Source organism: Sturnus vulgaris, chromosome 7 (genome assembly GCF_052056855.1).
Source record: "Sturnus vulgaris isolate bStuVul1 chromosome 7, bStuVul1.hap1, whole genome shotgun sequence".
Classification (NCBI taxonomy): Eukaryota; Metazoa; Chordata; class Aves; order Passeriformes; family Sturnidae; genus Sturnus; species Sturnus vulgaris.
In genome coordinates this window covers 26,914,233-26,932,480 of record NC_142249.1, presented here as the reverse complement: position 1 = coordinate 26,932,480, position 18,248 = coordinate 26,914,233, and the positions used below count along the sequence as shown (strand labels likewise).

General features: G+C 49.5%; 1 protein-coding gene across 1 annotated transcript in view; it reads left to right on the top strand.

The window, feature by feature from the left end:
• Nucleotides 1-2,136: 2,136 nt before the first annotated feature.
• Nucleotides 2,137-18,248, top strand: part of IGFBP2 (insulin like growth factor binding protein 2) — a 56,975-nt gene continuing 40,863 nt past the window's right edge. The window contains exon 1 of the mRNA XM_014889757.2: nucleotides 2,137-2,539. Coding sequence (XP_014745243.1) covers nucleotides 2,140-2,539 — 400 coding nt within the window. The 5' untranslated portion in view covers nucleotides 2,137-2,139. The remainder of the gene's footprint in view (nucleotides 2,540-18,248) is intronic.

Genomic DNA, 18,248 nt, shown 5'->3' with positions numbered 1-18,248 from the left:
TTAAAAGGGAGGGTTTTGAAGGGCTGCTGGTATGCAGGGCTGTGCATCCCATTTTCCCACTTCGAGATTTGTGCGAGTAACAATTGCAAATCCCGTGTTGGGCTTTTTTACTGCATTTATTTTTCTTTTTGTCTTCTGCAACAGACCTTCTCAAGTCGCCCAGGCTAAAATTTGGGCTCTGTAATATAAAAAGACATTTTGTAACATGAAGTAGAATAAAAATCTCTCCATTATTTGCTTGTGATTTCAGGGGAACATGTTTGTTGCCTTGGAATTTCAGAATCCCCTGCACTCAGAACAATGAGTGCAGCTGCCACAGGAACCCCAAAACCAGCTGGATACTTTCCAAAGTGAAATGGGGCTGGTTAAAATCAGTGTCCAGCTTAAGCAAAGTGCAAACAAGCAATGGTGCGTTTTAAAAATTAAAGCAAGTGGGTAGCTCCTCTATGGCAAGGTATCTGCAGCATGATGGGCAGACAGAGAAAGGGACCATGCTTGATTAAATTCTTGTAAAACCTGAGTTATTGTTTGGGAAGATCCAGAGACTGGGATGGAACTGCATACTCAGTCCCAGGACATATCACAGATTTCACAGAGCGGGCTGAACGCTGCAGTCCATCAACCAACCCTGCAGTCATCAATCTCACAAACAAACATGTTGTTGTATAACTCCAGAGCTGTGAGTAATCTTGTGCCAAAAGTTGTGTCGCGCGAGTTGTCAACAGCAGCATTCTGCGTTTTTCTTAATTTGAAAAAACTAAAACTAGAACAACAAAAAATTACACCAGCAAATTTTAAATGCTCCAAAGCTGTCATTTTTCCCGTGGCTGAAGGAACTCAGGCTGCCTCAGTGCCTGACTTTAACCATACACCCCACAAAGTTATTAACTGAGTTTTCCAGCTTCATTAGCTCAGTTGCATTCCCTTAACTTTGTTGTTACTATTTTTTTATTACAGAAAAAAAAGTCAGCTCTATGCAATACCCCTCGTAGTTAAAATCCTCTGTGTAGCCTGTGGCAGTTGAGCAGCAGGAAAAGGAGTGTGACAGGGTTGGAAATGGGCATTTCATACCAAAACCCCAAAGCTCAGAGACCTCTGTCTCTGTGCCTCTGGTTGTATCCCACTTTTGGTCACCCTCGTGACCAGAAGTGCCACAAGGGGAGGTAGAGTCAGCTGCAGACAGCTTTGATCAGAGGGCAAAACACCCGTGGGCAGCCAGGCAGGACACATAGGGGCATCCCTATGGGCATGGAGCCCTGGATCTCCAAGAGGTCTCACACACCTTCAGGGTCCTGTTCCCATGGAGGCATGGTGGCTCCCAGGACCAACATTTGGTGAGCAACTGGGTGTTGGGACTGTCCCCGGTCCAGGTATTGGTCCCCATACCTGTGGTGGCACCTGGACTGAAATGTTGCTGCTTGTGCCAGGCCTGGCACTTTTGTGGCAGTGGGGTGAGAGTGGGCCCTTGCTTACCCGACCCCAGCTGCCCTCGTTTCTGGGGGTGTGGAGATGACCCAGTTCCCCTGTCCCAGCACTGGGTGTTGCTGTGAGGCACGACCCCAGCCCTCTGGTGGAATGGGATCCCCACCCCTCCTTGTTCAAGGTGTCTCTGTGAGGCGGCTCTTGATTCCCTTCGTGTTTGGTCCCGCCGTATTCAGCGGGGCAGACCCCCATCCCCAGACGGACACCTTGTCTCCCATTGCAGTAGGCCCTCGCCCAGTGTTGGTCACACTCCCCAGTTCCTCTTTAGGTCATCCCCAGTCCTGTGTGCGGCTGGCCCCAGCCCACTGTGGGTCTGATCCCCGCTCCCCACCGGCAGGGACAGCCCCGACCCCCGCGGGGAACGGAGGCGGGCGCGGGGGCGGCTCTAGGACCCAGCGGCGGCGCGGCGCGCCCGGCCCCGCTCAGCCCGACTCCGCGCCGAGCTGAGCCAAGCCGAGCCGTGCCGTGCCTCGCTCGGCCGTGCTCTGCCGTGCCGTGCCGTGCCTCGCTCGGCCGTGCTGTGCCTTGCCGTGCCGTGCCACGCCGCCTGGTTCCGCTCCTCTCTCTCTCTTCTCCTCTGCTCTCCGCCCCGCGCCGCCCCGCCGGGGGGCCGAGCGGCGCGTCCACCTGCCGGCCCCGCGGCCCGTCAGTCCCGCCATGGCGCTCGGCGGGGTCGGGCGCGGCGCGGCGCGGGCCGCCTGGCCGCGGCTGCTGCTGGCGGCGGCGGCGGCGGCGCTGGCGCTGGCGGGGCCGGCGCTGCCCGAGGTGCTGTTCCGCTGCCCGCCCTGCACGGCGGAGCGCCTGGCCGCCTGCCCCCCGGCCGCCCGCCCGCCCTGCCCCGAGCTGGTGCGGGAGCCGGGCTGCGGCTGCTGCCCGGTGTGCGCCCGCCTGGAGGCCGAGGCGTGCGGTGTCTACACGCCGCGCTGCGCCGCCGGCTTGCGCTGCTACCCCGACCCCGGCGCCGAGCTGCCCTTGCAAGCGCTGGTGCAGGGACAGGGCACCTGCGCCCGCCGCCGCGACACGGCCGAGTACGGCGCCAGCGCCGAGCGCCCCGCAGGTGAGCAGCGCCCGGCCCCGGTCTCCGCGGGTCCGGCACGGCGAGCCCAGAGCCGCGCTCCGGAGACCGGGCACCGAGCGCTCCGAGCGGCGCGCCAGGGACCGGGCACTGCGCGCCGGGGACCTGGGACTGGGCACCGCCGTGCGGGCTTCGGGCACTGGGGACAGAGCACCGTGCATCGCTCACCGGGTACCGGGCACTGGGGACAGGTGGGCGCTGGACACCGCGCACTCGGGAACGTGTGCCGGGACTCGGGAACGTCCAGGGGACAAAGGAATCCTAAAGGGTGACCTCAAGGAGGTCCTCCCGGGGCAGACCGACTCCGCGGGAGAGGAGCGAGAGTAAGTCCAGGGAAGCACAAAGAGGGAAGGAACGAGAGGGGCGCTGGAGGTGAGACAAAGCATGAGCGCATCCCTGAGGTGGGCAAAATGGGATATTTGGGGTGCAGTTACTTCGAGGGTTAGAGAGGTTTCCTTGGTGGGGCAGGAAGCCTGGGGGTAGAATGTAATGCGGTGGAGGGAATGCAGGGATTGCTCCAGGGGGCAGGCTGGAGGTTGGGGTCTTTTAAGGAAAAAAAAAACCACCACAGGAACAGATAAGGGTGAACTTTGGGGCGATGCAGCTGCGGGGTGGGGAGAGTCCTTTGGGGAGCAGAGAGAGGCGGACGTTCAGATTTGTGTTTGGTGGAAGAGTAAAACTACCCTGAAGGGTCATGGATGCCCCAAAGCTATGGAGAGAAGTGGTGTGGGAGGACCGTGTGCTGCCTGGTGGGAAGGGGGAAGCTAAGGGAATGCGGGGGCCCTGCTATGTGAGGAACCCTGTGGCCACCCTTCCAGCAGAGTCCACCTTGAAGATGAGGTGACCTCTGCCAGCTCCCGTGGGGGTCCCGGCCCCGTCTGGCCCCCCTGCTCCAGGAGCTGGGTGCAGGGACAAGAGGAGCGTCTGCCGGAGCACAGCCCCGGGGACAGGGATGCCAGCAGGCTCCTGACCTGTTGCTGTGATTGCCGTGGGAGGGAGCGCTCTTCGGGTTGCCGATACAGCAGTGCTGGCTTCTATTAATGCCTCCTCTCCCGTGCGATCAACTGCAAGCTCTTTCCTTTTCCGTGGGATGTTAAGAATCGACAAATCAGCTCTGGAAGTAGAAACCAGCACTTTCTCCTTTGTAATCACCCCTCCTTGATTTCTGCTGCCTTGCTGGTTTTGCTCCCCTGGCTATGACTTGGGCTCTTGACCTGTTTGCATAACTAGTTCAGCAGTACGACTTTGAATTCCCTCCCTTCCCTCTTGAGGCTTTACTTTAAAATGCTCTGAACCGGGCTGTACCTCTTGGATTCCCTCTCCGTGAGGATGGGAATGCAGCCAGGTACCTGTGCACACTGGTCCAGGTACCTGTGCACGCTGCTCTGCTCGAGGAGGAGAGATGGAGAGAGCAGAGCAAAGAAAAAACAGCAGCACAGAGAACTTTGTACGTTTCAAGCTGCTGCTTCGCACAGCCAGGCTGTGACTGCTGTTCTCCCCACTCCTGTCCCTGTTCTCTTGCTCAGCTGTAAAGGGCTGTGGAGAGCCAGGACTCTGGAGAACAACGCTGATATGAAATCTTCCTTGGTTACAGAATATGAGTGTCAAGGGAATGAATTTTAGACTCACCAGAAGAAGCCAAGAGCATTTAGATTTAAGGAATTTGGTGCTGACTTTTCCAGGCTTATGCTTTTGCAAAAAGCTGGGGTGGGTGGAGGGCATTGCAGTGATGGGCTGAGGTGATTTTCTGAGTTAGTGCTTCTTTTTTTTCTTTTACAGACTTTAATTCAGAATTATGTTAACATCACTCAGTATTTTGCTTGATTTGATTATCCTTATTCCTTTACAATGGGTGTGATTTATTTGATTGTATCTCAGTGGATAATACACACAGACATAAATAGCACAGTTTAAGAACCCTGTAATGTATGTGGTGCTCTGTAATATCCATAGGGGGTGAATAATAAAAATACTGGCACATCCTTAGCCAGCGTGATGTGAAACATGCAGCTGGAATATTCACAGTTGAGCATGTCTTGGCAGAGGAGCTTGGACATCCAGAAAAGGGTTTGCGCTCTTCAGATTACAAAACTTTTAACAGGTTGTTGTAGCCATTAGGAAAAAAAAATCCCGACCAAACCAAAACAAGCAAACCCACAACAAAAACAAAATCCGAATCTGCCAGCTTCACTTGATGCTCTTCTCTTCATACTCTCATCTTTGATCCCATCTGCACTGTGCTTGCTAAACATATATGAGTGAGCTGAATTTGCTTTTTGTTTTAAGCAGTGACAGGGAAAGCACTCTGGCACCCAAAAGAGCAGGGACTGGAATTTGCTTTCAAATGCTGATGTTAAGCCAGTTTCAAGAGTGCCCCAAGAGCAAGTTTTTGCCTGCAGAAAGCAGGTGTTGAGGGTTTTTTAGTGTGGTTGGTTTTGTGGTGCTTTTTTTTTTTCTTCTTTTTAAATGTGCTTAAAGGTATTTACCCTTTTTCCCCTTTCCAGCTTGAAAAGGCTCCTTTGGCTGATTCAGGACTGGAATGCAGAGCTCGTGCTATTCCTAAATTAAGAGGTTGGCAAGTTTTTTTGTCCCTGATGAGAGTCAGAAGGATTGTCGAAATGAAACAAGAAATAAAACTCTGCAAATTCTCCTGCTATGGCTCCAGCATTGTTTAGTCTTCCACTAAGGTCTGCAAAGCCAATCCTGAAATGGTTGTAGGCGGAAAGTAACATAAACCACCATGTAGCTGAGAAGCGAGGGATGTTGCTCATTGCACAAGAGGCTTTGGGTATTTTGGAGATGTTGGGAATGTTGGAACAAAATAGCAGCAGTCTGTGGAAATCAGTCTGAGAACTTCTACCCTCCCTGGGGAGGCGAGTGCATCAGCCCCCATCAGTGGTGGGAGTGAGGTGGAGACTCAGCATCTACAGGGATCAGGGCCTTTTAGGTCGTTTTTGGTGCCTCTGGACCATGTTCCATTGCAGTTTGTTTCAGGTCATGGTGTAACAGATTCCTGTACTTGTGACTGGAACTGCCTGACCTGGGGACAGGGTTGTTCCTGTGTGCACAGAACTCCTGCTGGTCTTGAACATGTTTATTCTCTCAGCACCTCTGCAAGATTATCGTGGTGTTTTGCAGATGGAATAAATGATGTCCCCACGGTCCTCCAGGACACAGGGAGCAGAGTGAGGACTGTCTTTTCATTGTGTTAGTCTGTGTCCTGGCAGAAAATGTCTCAGTCCCTGCAGCCACCTTCTATTCAAAATAGGACTAAGCTGGCCTTATGGGTCTTGTAGACACAGTGTGATTTGAGATGCATTTAGGTACCACTGGGGTCTTCCAACCCCAAATCTCAGACAGAGGGTGGGGATCCTGTTTTAGCCATGATGAACTGGAGTCAGGGGCCTGTGGGGTGTTTTGCAGCTCTCACGTGCTTTGCCCTTCCTTTTGCTGGGTTCAGCTCTCACTTTATGTCAGAGCAGGCTGGTTTGGGAGATTGTCCTAGAGCCAGCCCTAGAAAACAAGTGTCAGATCAATGACCTGAATTCGCTCAAGGTGCAGCGGGGTGTCCAGCAGGATGCCAAGTGCTACTCCCAGGTGGAAACTTATGCTAAGAGGTGGAGCAGGGCAGATCTCAATGATGCAAATGCCCTAGATTGTCTTGTCCAAGCTATGAGAATAGCTGAAGAATGTATGTTTTCCTGATGGAGAATAAAACTTGTTCCTACTGGTTCTTAAGCCACTGTTCAAAGCTGACCAGTTAAGAGAATTTTTTTCCCTTTGCCAGTTCAGTTCAATTGTGTTTATAGTATTACTTTGTTGGGATACATGTACTCATTTAGTAGGATATGTCTCCGAACCCACTGCTAGCTAATGAGTCCTGCTTTGGCATCTCACTTGCTTGTTAAAACTAATGTGTTTTTTCAGTCCATGCCAGTGCAAAGTTACCTTTCCAAAGGGAAAGAGAGCTGTGCAAAGAATGTGGCTCCAAGCAAACTTGGACTTGAACTTGAAGGGCTGGGTGGGGTAGCCTTACTCACCTGACCAGGGTCTCCGCTTTGAACTCCCATGACACTAAAACAGCGTCAAAATAGTTAACTGTTAAAAAGACAGCTTGTTTTAGCATCCAACTAAAATCCTTATTTGGGTAGTTCCAAATGCCATACATCCTTCCTTACAGGTCAGATGTCAAAACCTTCATTTCCCCTTGGCAGGCAGCTGTTAAAAGACAGTTTAATGTATTGCTTGAAAACACAGAAGACTCTGAGGTTGGAGGTAGCATAATGTAACTGGAATTTTAACAGCAACTTGAAAACCATTCCAGTAATGCTATGAATGCATTTTTCATCTCTACTGAATTGCCAGGAAGACTTCTGCTTTTCTCCTGCTTTTATAAGGAAATGAAGCATCCGTCATGATCTGCATGTGCATGTGTCTGTCTGTCCTTCTGCCCCCACAACTTCTGACCCTCCCAGTCAAGTTGGTGGATCCAATGAAGCAGTGGATGTCCTGAAAGTAGAGTGTTGCTAAAATGTGGGTGAGGAGTAGAGGAGAGCCAGGATGTGAGTGTCCCCCTCATCCTGTGCTGGAAGCACATGAGCAAGAGGGAGGTTAGTTACGAGTGCAGGAACCAGGCTTTCAGCCTGGCTTATGCAAGCTTGGGCATTTCCACAGCCAGGGAAGCTGACTACCAGAACCAAATCCACAGGAGTGTGTTGATATGTCCATAGCCACTGCAGGGGCTTTCCCCAGGATAAGCTGAATGTCTGCACAGCTCCTTGCCTTGGAAGAAGGTATTAAAAGAATAGAATTAGTAACAGCTGTAGGGATGATAGGTGAACAAGAAAACCACACAGTTCATCTGTCCCCATTGCCTCTGGGGCTTTGCCAGTAGGTAGACCAGGTCTTCATGCTCATCCACAGCAGCTGTGTATGGTCAAGAGCTAACCTGGTAATCTTTTAAGTATTAAGACAATAAATAATACCTTTGTAAAGCAGCTTCTTGAAAATAATGCCACCCTCTGCCACAGTCCCACTGGAGTTTGCCATGATGAGAGTGCTGCTGGTGTGAAAATGGTGGTTTGGAGGGAGAGGGAAGCCTGGGAAGATTTCAAGGCTCTGACCCAAAGCAGAAATGTGTTTTCATGCTGTCCCTTGGCAAATGATCTGTTTCCTTCTTGCCCTTTGCAGTTGTTTCCTTTCCTCTGGATTTCAGGCTTATACTCACTGAGTATGGTATTTGTCAAGGGAACAGCAAGAAGCCCCGTCTGTGAGAAAGTCCATGTCGTTTGTTTTATCCACATCCAGGAATTGAGCTGAGATAAACAATTCAGGAGGCAAAACAGTGAAAACTGGAATGTGAGAGGTGTCTTTGTGTATGGCTCTGTACTAGACCTGGCTGCAGTATCATCTGGGTCTAATTTATCTGCCCGATGGGCAGCTGTTGCTGTTATCCACAAACACAAGTGGATTTGTGAAGGCAGGGTTTCATCCCAGCTGCCAGCAGCATTCCTGTACCTGCCTTTCCTGGTCATGTGTTCTGAGCTATGGAGCTAGGAGAAACAGTAGTTTCCTTGGTGGATTTTTTGCATTTCTATTTGGAGTGGACAATTCTAAGCTTTCTGAGCATCTGCCTTTCCTGCTGGGACTCTTTCAGGGAGGATCTTTTGCTCTAAGCAGACAGAGTAAGAGGAAGGCCAAGGCAGAATGTAAAGATGCTGTATAAAGCATTTCTGTTACAGAAGGAAGGCGGAGCTTGGTGGTGTACTGAGTTTTCAGGCATGAGAATCGTTGTTTTCTTCCCTGAATTGGGGTGAGATACGTAACTGTGCTCAAGTGTCTGCTCAGCAGACCCTTTCTGTATTAGAGAGATGGAAATCCATTGCAATTGCTTTCACTTCCACTGTCGCTTCCACCCATTTTCATCCTGGCTGTCCCTTGGGGAGATGCTGCTGGAATCAGTGCCCTATGACGGTGTCCTTTAGCAGCACGTACTGAACACATTGTGCTTGGCTTTCCAGCGTGTCCTTTCTGACTGTTTGCATCTGCCAAAAGAGGCAGGTTTGTGCCGAGGGCTGCGTTAGTGCCCTGTGTGTCCCCGGGGAGGGAGCTGTAGTACATGGGTGCACCAACACAACAGTGTGGTGCCTCATGGGTGCTGAGCGTGCCCTGGGATTGGGAGGCTGACCATGGTGCAGGGTCCTGCTGTGGATTTGTGAGAGAAGGAGAAATCCTCGCTAGTGCTTCTAACATATTGTGCAGATTATTCCACTCAGCTGATGTCTTGGCAGCATGTGCCACTTTCTTTCCCGTGCACGTTCTCATGCTCTGTCACACAGGTCCTGGGCTTTGTTTGGATCCACAGAGCCATGATAAGAAGTTTACCCAACCGAATCTTCAGTTTTCTGGAAGGATGAGTTTTCTGCCAAATTATCAGATTACAAATCTAGTTGTCTTATTCTTTCCACAAAGACAAACTACCTTCAGTAGACCAGGTCTGACTGAAACATCTCTGCCTACTTTCAGCAGTCACTGCCAGCAAGCTGGAAGGTGTTTCTCATTCACAAACTGGCCAAGTGTGACCTCATTAAATGTTGAGTTGACACCTAATTACAACAACACGTGATGTGATGGCTATCGTAGGCAGAGGCTGAGGAGAGAAGGGTTAGTGCTAAATTATCAGAGCTTTGCTGCAGCCCAGCATTTGACAGCTCTTTGTAATTACATTATTGATTGATTTCTGCTCAGTGTTTTGCCAGATATGTCATTTAGTGAGATACCAGTGGGAAGATGAAGTCTCTTGTTTCATCAGCTTGTGTTAGAAACAAATTGTTTAAGAAAGGAAAAGATCAGGAATTACGTGCCCTTGTTATGGACTGGAATACTGGGAGACATCAGGTCACTTTTATAAGCCTTGAGCTGTCCTCTGACATTGCAGCTTTTATTCTGAAGAAAGCTGCACTGTGCCTCTTGGCTGGTAAGGGAACAAGTTCACTGTCTGGTGCTCTCTGTAGTCAAAGATCCCATTAATTCTGCCTGTTGCAAGGAACGATTTCTTGGTATTTCATTCTGGACTGTAATTGAGAGTGACACAAAGCACTGGTGGGAATTGGACTGTGTTAAAATCCCTGCTTTTTCTTACTATTTTCTGCAGATAAAGCAGCTCAGGTAGGATGAGGGTATTTCTAATGCTCTGCCCTTGACATTTATAGTATTTTCAACACCTTACTGGCTGGAAGCAATTTTAGAGAGGTGTCTTTGTGCCTCCTTGCAGCTTGTCCTTGTGATGCAGGATATCTACAACACTGACACACAGTGCACTGCACTCACTTGCATAACAACATGTGTGGGATTACATGTCCTGTAATATAATGGAAATTCATAAAGCTTTGCCCAGTATTTTTGCTTCAGACTACAGCAAGATTTCCCGGTATGATGTTGCTGGTCAGACTTCAGCCAGAAGTCTGGTCTCAGCTCTCCTGGCTAGTTGTAGAAGACTTAATCCAAGCTGATGAATTTCTCTTGGCTTGGGGAGGAGATGGAAGCCTTCCTTCCCTTGTTTCTCCTTGTTGTTTTCTAACTAGAAAAGGGTGAGTATCTGACATCCATTTCTTCAAGAGTGCTTGCTGCTCAGTCTGAGGTGACTGGTGAGTTGTTAACTGGTAGGGTGCCTCTTCTTTTGGCCATAATGAACAGGACTGCTTCCATGGCTTCTGCAGGGGTGGTTTGGGCAGGATTTTGTTTAGGCAGAAATCCAGGTTGTTGCAGACTATTACAGAAATAATTTTGAGTAGAAGATCTGGTTTTCTAGTAGTGTTTAGGGAATATTGCCATTCATGGGACAGGATGCTGGGTCAGCAGTACAGGTACTAATTAGAGGCTAACCCACCAATCCATCACTGAATTCAAAGAACACTCTGGAACTGGGAGAGAAAAGTGAGACTATGGCAAAATGGTGCCTTCTTACAGGTCAGCTCACTGTGGGAATTCTGAGTCATTTTGTTGTTGATTTTAGTAACTAAATTCAGTGTATTCTCTCCTTTTTTTCCTTGCCAGCCCCCACAGACCCTGTCACCCCAAGCTTTCAGATTCCATTAATTCTTGTGTGTTATTGAGGCATTTTGGTTGATTAGATTCTTGCCTGGAATTTCTCTATGGAGCAGCCCAGTTTCCCACTGCCTGCAGATGGGACCTGTAAAACTCAACTTCCTTGCACACCCAGCTAGGTGGTGGGAATACAACTTCTGATGTCTTCAGGACAGACTTGGTACCCTGTTCCTTTCAGGGCACCTGCTGCTGAGAGTATGGCCAAGACTGGGCAGGTGGAAAGCAACTGGTCTACAGAGCTTTGAATAAAGCCAAAATGCCTGTTTTGGGCTGACTTTGGAGGTCTAGGAAGGTCTAGACCTCTCTGCACATAACTGAGGCATGGTTGGTCTGTGGGCACAGGGAAGAATTTGGAATGGGGCCTTCTGAAATATCTTGTCTAGTAAAACTTGGGCTGTGGGAGTCGGTGTGAGGAAATAAAAACATCCACTTTGGTTTCTGCAGGCTTTGTCCTGGGGGCTGGTTGGGTGTTGCAGGAGGCCACAGGAATCCTGCTTGTTACCACAGCCAGATTAATGGCCACTTAGGCAGCTTTTCAGAAGTGAGGAATTTGTCCACTTTCACAATAGTGGCTAGAAATTCCACATGAATTAATTAATTTTATTACAGGACTTGTCCTTCCTGCTCCTCCAGGGCTGCCTGAAACACTGAACTCATTACATGAAGAAATGGAAATAGTACTAAAAATAAGAACTGGTATTCCAAGCCTTTGTGAGGAAACACACAGAGTATACTGACATCCTTCACCAGATGTGCTTCCCAAGCTGTGGCTTTTGGCCAGATGAGATCTAAACACCAGTTTTAGATCAGTTGCAGCCACTTAAACACCCCAGCCTGCTCGGTGATGCAGTCTTCTCTCAGCCTCTTATTCTCTGCTCAGTTTAGGCTGTTCATCTAGGCTTTGTAATTACTCCCACAGTTTCAGTTTGATGCAGTGTTCAGATCTGACCCTTGGATACTGCACACTTTCAGCCTTCTCTCCCCATTAGAATGGGTTTCCTACCTTGCAAGGACACTGTTGTTTTATGGTAGTGAAGTGCTTGGAAATACTCCTGTGAAAGGGTGCTCTGCACTTGAGTTATGGTCGCATGGGACTTTGGAAATGTTTGATTGAGTGTAGTCAGAGCAATGCTAGACTGAGTAAATATTTTGGGAACTCAGAGCTGATAATTTTCCCTTGCTTACGTTTGTGGGGAGTCAGCCTGCAGAAATTTACCACCTCTCACGTGGCTTTTAAACAAACTCAGTGCACTCATTGTGCTTTTATTTTAATCCCTTTTTAGAAGTGCTGATGTTGTCTTGAGATTCACCCTGCTGGTAAGGGCAGGTGTACTGCTTGCTGGTCATTCCAGTGTTTGCTTTATGAACATTGCTTCAGATACATGTGGTTGGACAGGGGTTCTCATTTTAAATCTGACCTCTCCTTTCTGCTCAGCTCCACCTTTGTGACCTAGGCTTGATTTGTTTTTTTTTTTTTATGAAGTGAGTTTGACACGAGGAAGCTGACCAGTGAGGTGGTAAAGTTCCTGCAGGTCTCATGCACAGAGTGATTTGGTTGCTGCTCAGCCCTCTTGAGAATTGTGACCCTCATCCTGGACTATCGCCAAATGAGCTAACAAGGACTGAAACGCAGAATTTCCAGCATTAACAAAATGTATAAAAAGTAAAAAATGCAAATGCAGACATAGATTCTTCTAATCTCAGATGGTTGGAAAGTTTCTGTTGTTCTACTAATGTTGTGGATTTCAGTCGCTGCTTTCCTCCATTTTTCTGTTTATTCTTTTTATCATGCTGGTTTCAAGGATTTGTTACCTTACTCCTGGCCATTAGGCTGGTCCTGCACATGCTGAAACTGACCTCTGCAAATTCAGACCACACTGAAAGTACTTGGGCGGTGCAGATGTGACAGGGCAGTAGGTGAACCTGGCCAAATGTGTGTCACATTCATCATCTGGCCAGCGGTGCACAAATTGGGAACTTAGGAAAAGAGTATGGAGTGAGCCTTGAGAGGTGGGAACAGTGCTATGGAAACCCATCATGCTGCTGATACCGCTCAGCCCACGATTTCAGGAATTTGCAAAGCACAGCCTGATCTGCTGGCTGCTCACAGAGGTATCTTCTTTATTTGGTGAGCTGCCCTGCCTTCCAGCAGTGAGGCTTCAAGTGCTGGGGGAGGCAGACAAACCACAGTGATGTCTGTGTACATCAGTCCTGTGTCTTGAGGCTTCAGCTGTGGTGAGAAGGGAGGTCCCATCACTCGGGCTGTGCCCAGTGGAAGCACAGCCCTGCCCAGATCTGTTTTTATCCTTAGTTACGGGGTGTGCTAGGAGGGTTGAGCCTCTAGCTTGTCGTTGTCAGCAGTATCTTGTCCCCTGGAGCTGATCTGCCCTAGCAGAACTGAAATGTCTCAGCTGACCTAAAAAACTGCTTGTAATTGAAATGCAGTGGCCCCCATAAATATTTAAATGAGTCTGTGTTTTGCTGTGCTTTTTTTTTTTTTCCAGTTCTTCTCTTTTGCTTTTCCCTGCCTATGTGTGGACAGTCAGCTGAATGTACATCCCCTCCATGGCATCCTGTGATGAAATGGCATTTTTGGCAGTTAAATTATGCATCTTGCTTGTCTTCCATCATCATCCTGTTTAAGACAGGTATCAGGCTCAGTGTTGAGTGTGTGAATGCTCCTGTGGGCATGTTTACACCCCACTACAGGCTGCCCACTGCCATGCAAACCACATCCTGACAACCTGTGTGCAGCCTGCATTAAGATTTTGCAACTCTGCTGCTGAAGCAGTGAACTCCTATCAGATGAGGGAAGTTACCAGAGTTTTGCCCAAGAAATAGCTGTAGGTGGATGGGACTGTAGCTGTGTGGCAGAAAGAGCCTGCAATGCAAGGCTGCAATTAGTGCAGTCAGACAGCAACAGGGGTATCTCTGGGAGCAGCTGGCACACTGGGCTGAGCCTTGGAAATCCCGACCTGAGCTGGGCTGACTGCCTGACACCAGCACCTGGGGCTTGAGCAAGCTGCCCTGTGCTGGAGTAACCCCAGCTGGCCTGCTCTCCTTTTTCCAACTGTGGAAGCATGCACTATGCCTGGAGGACACAGCCTGGCAGGGACTAGGACAGCACAGATCAGACTGCTCCCGTGGTGGAGTTAGGCTGGGGGTGCTGCAAAGCCATCAGATGGGGTCACCCATCATCACAGCTCAACCTGCAGCAGATGTGATTTCCCCATTGTGACAGAGGTCAACAGCTGCATTTCAGAGCTGGAGAGGTGGTGTTGGTCCCCTCTGATCTGAACCCAGCTGATCCAGGGCTGTGCTGCCATCCTGCCCTGGCTGATGTCCTGGAGAGAGTGGAGCCTTGCTGTTCTCAGCTGGAGTCAGACCCTGAGCAGCCTTGGGCCAGAATTGCAGGTTTGTCCTTTTCCCGGACAGACACGTGCATCTGTTTAAGGCAGCCAAGGCACAGGATGAGCGAGACTGAATCTCCCCAAAACTGCCCGTTTCCCAAGGACTTGAAGCGGGGACCACAGGAGTGGGATTAGACACCAGAGTTGGAGCGCACACATGTTGCAATGCTGCCTGGAGGGTGCTTCTGTCCAGGGGCTTTCCTGTGGAGAGACATAGCCAGGAAGCAGAAATAGCAAGTGACTAAATGTCACGGTTACATTCCTGCCATCTGAAATGAACTCCCTATTTTCTTTTGGCTGCGAAAATTAACTTCCCTTTTCTCCTGCCCGAGCGGGTGAGCTGGCTCCCGGTGGCTGTGCCCTCGTGGCGGATGCACAGGACGGTCCAGGTCAGACTGAAAGGAAAACTCTCCTACTGGGGGCTTTTCACTGTTGTGCTCCTTTCTAAAGAAAATGTGCAGGGCTTTTCTTGGCCCTTGTGAAGGCCAAGATGCAGGTCTGTAGCTGGAATAGGATAAGACTGGCCTCATTTGGGAACTCTTCTGGGTTTTGAGCTGCTTGCTTCCCTTCTGCATCCCGCTGAGCTGTGTGGGGTGGGGGCTGGTGGCTGGCATCCGGCTTTTTGTTATTCATGTAATTAATCTCATTCCTCCCAGACTGTGGTTCTGCAGCCCCCAGGCACAGACTGGCTGTTTGGCCTCTGCTGCACAGTAAAAGCTCCACCTGGGAGTCAAGGAAACTGAGGCAGGTACCACCGAATGTGTTGTTCTTGGGCATGCTTATCCTTTGGTCCTGGAAGATTCAGTAATGGGACTGTACCTTAGGAGAGAAAGTTCCTTAGACTCAACAGCTTGCTAGTTGCTCCAGTGATGAGCTCTACAAAAATTATGACAGTGCCATACGTTGCCCAGTTTGAAGATGCCAGAGTGGGGAAAACACTGAAAAAGCTCCAATGCAAAATTCCTTGGCATTTTAAAACATTTCTTTTAATACTCTTTGCAATAGCAGAAGTCTGGATTTTTGTGGGATGAGAGCCTGATGGGTAAGGAATGACTCAGCAACTGCTCGACCTGGGAGTAGTCAAGAGCTTGGTCCTTTGGCTTGCAAAAGACTTCTGTGGGTCCTCTGGGATCTCCTTAGTGTCAAGAAAATATGCATCCTTATACCCATGCTGACCATGTGCATTCAGGCCAGCATGCTCATCCTGGTCTCTCTTGCCCTCTTCCTTTTTTTTTTTTTTTTTCCTCTCTCTAGAATCCTGTACTTTTTTCCCATTGCATTTTTTTTGGTCAACAAGTTTATTATTTTCCTGCTATAAGGTGCTGTGTTTTCTTTCTTCCTTCCTCTCGTGTTCTTGCTGCATTTCTGCCAGCCTCATCTTCTCTCCCCGTGCTTGCTCTCATATTTACTTTGCATATTTTCAGCAGGGTACTAGCAGGATTATTGTGACCTGTCTGGCTCAGTGAAGACCTGCTGAAACCTGCCATTCATGGATCCAGCAAGAAGAGCTGTCAAGGAGCGCTCCTGCCAGGTTGGGAGGGTCAGGGCAGAGCTCTGCACAAGCATGTCTGGGAGCTGTGGAGGTGACACTCTCTGGGTTTGGCGTGTGGAGTATGATGGAATCCACGTGTTGGTTCCTGCTTGGGACTGCTTCTTTTGGTTTGGCTGCCAAACCATTTGAAAAAAAACAAAAGGTAAAACTAAGGTTTTATTCTGGTATCTTTGAAATATTGACATATCTCCTTGGGAGCACAAAGGAACCTCAAAACAAGCTTGCAAAGATATTTCGGGAGACCAGCAGCTAAAGAAGTTCACCACTCGAGCATCTTTAAAGAAAGAAAAGGGAATGAACATCCACACTCTCAAAAGCAATGCCAAAAGAACATGCCACCAGTGATCCCGGGTGTGTGAAAAGTCACCCCAAACTCGTCCTGTGCCTGAGAGGTGAACCCAGGCTGTCTAGGCTCCTACTCTAACACATGGGTTTTACAAAATGCTGACATTTCAGTTGGCATAAGCTGGTGGTATTTAGGGGAGAGCCTGGAAGAGCACAGCGATCCCTGTGGGCTCAGTGAACCTCCTGAGCAGCAACTGCAGGAGCCAGCAGGATCTCTGGTTCGGTGGGTGTGGAAGACTTCCAGTCACAAATGGCCAGGCTCTTGGTGGCTTCTGTTGTCATTGCTTTTCTAGTTCTTGCTGAAATGGGGCCATAAATGTACCTCCTTGGTGGAGCTGCTGGCACATGGGCTCCCTCCACCCAACTGGCCCCAGAACTGACCACAACCTTCTATTTCTTTTCCTTCTGAAAGGACCAAAAAGAAGCCTTGGGTTTGACCATAAGCCAGCCTTTTTGACTTGATTGCTGTTACTGCTGTGATTAAACCCAAACAAAACCAAAACCTGAAACGTTTTTTGTATGTCCAGTTTTAGTTCCTTTTTTTTTCCAGGTCATCAGCCAAACCAAATAGCCCCAAACAGACCCCAGGTGTTTGCATTGTCCTACTTTTGATGACAACACACAGTTATAAAAATGTGTGCCAGAATTTGGGGTTTTCCTACTCAGTCTCTTAAGGCCATTCCGAGAGGGATCCCCTCTCTGTTACAGTGGTACTGAGATGTTTTCATCCTGGCACTCTCTCTCCAAGGTGAGGCAAGGAGAAGCCATCAAGAAGCTGTGGAAAGAGCAGTGTGACCGAAAACCAAAGTGGACTTTGGAGCAGAGCCCTCTAATGAAGTTTTCCTGAGGGTGGTGTTGACCCTCTGGATGGGTTAAATGTCTGCATCTATAGCCACCCCTTTCTACCCTCCTGCAAACTGAACAGGGCTTTCCTGGAAGCCCGTTCCAAACCTGGGGCTGGTGGCTTGTTTAGTGGTGCCAATCCAGTGCCTGGACTGCACTTGGACCAGTGCCCATCCACTTTGCAAAGGGGAGAGAAGTCCAAGTCCACAAGGAAGATTTTCCCAGGTTTCAGTGAGTCGAGTGACCATTATGGCACGTGGGCTGAGACATATGTGGACCTTTCTGCCTTGGCTCTTTGTCTCCAATTACCCGAGGTGCTGTCTGTCTCAGCATGCAGATTCCTCTCTGCTTTGCATTCTAATTCCAGCCGGTGCAAATCTCTCTCCTCCTCTGCCGATATCCGTTCTCTGACTTAGCATTTCTGCTGCTGCTGAGTTCTGGCCTTCCCCCTTTGGGGGCTGGCACCCACTGAACCCAGCTGAGAATGTGGCCCTTTGTGCCAGAGCTGCTTGCAGGAGCTGGGGAGCTTTGCCTTCCCTGCTGCGAGCTTTTTGGCTGGAGAACGCGTGCCCTTTCCTGGTGGGGAGGGATTTAGGGGTGAGGGGGAGGTGAGAGTGCTCCTTGTGCTGGAAGAAAAATGATGAATGACTCTCTTGTGCTTCTGAACAAAACCAGGAAATGGGGGGGAAGCAAAAAAAAGAGGAAATGAGAAACAGTAAAGAGGCCTCCCCCGCCTTCATATAAGCAATCACTCCACAGCATCTGGAGCCCAGTAAAAGGGCTGTTCCCAGGAGACCTCACACTCGCCAGCCACACAGATCTCCTTTATTGCAGACTCCTGGGGATTGCACCCCCACCCACCGCCCTTGTGCTGGCCCTGCACCCCAAACCAGCCCAACAAGGCAAACCAAAGCTCAGTTTCCATGGCCCTGAGCACCAGAGCTGGTCGTGTGTGGCTCAGCTGGCAGGGCATGGCCTGGATCCTTCCCAGGGATGTGGTTGTGATGCTGTGGAAGCAGCTGGAGCACCTGCATGCTGTTTGTGCTGGCATGCTGCCTGGCAGCACCAGGGCACAGACACTTGTGATACTCTTATCTGGTGTGAGATCTGCTGGAGTGGAGTCACCTCTCCTGCTCTCTCCTCCAAAACTGTTTTGGATATATTAGATGCAGTAGGGATGAGCAGAGTGGGTCACTAGCCACTGTGGTGTCTGATTTTAGGCACCCTCCTTTGTTACTTGTTAAAAAAACGTATCTGGTAGGAACCTCAATAGGTTAAGCTCTTTCTTACTGTAACCCTCCTGTTACTGGTTTAGCTGTTGTGGAAGGGGCTTGTTGGCAGTAGGAAGATTGTTCCTAAGTGCAGCTTTAAAATCATAATGCAGGTTTCAGAAGTAGAGACCCTGAGAGGAGAGTGGTTCCTACCCATTTCCAGA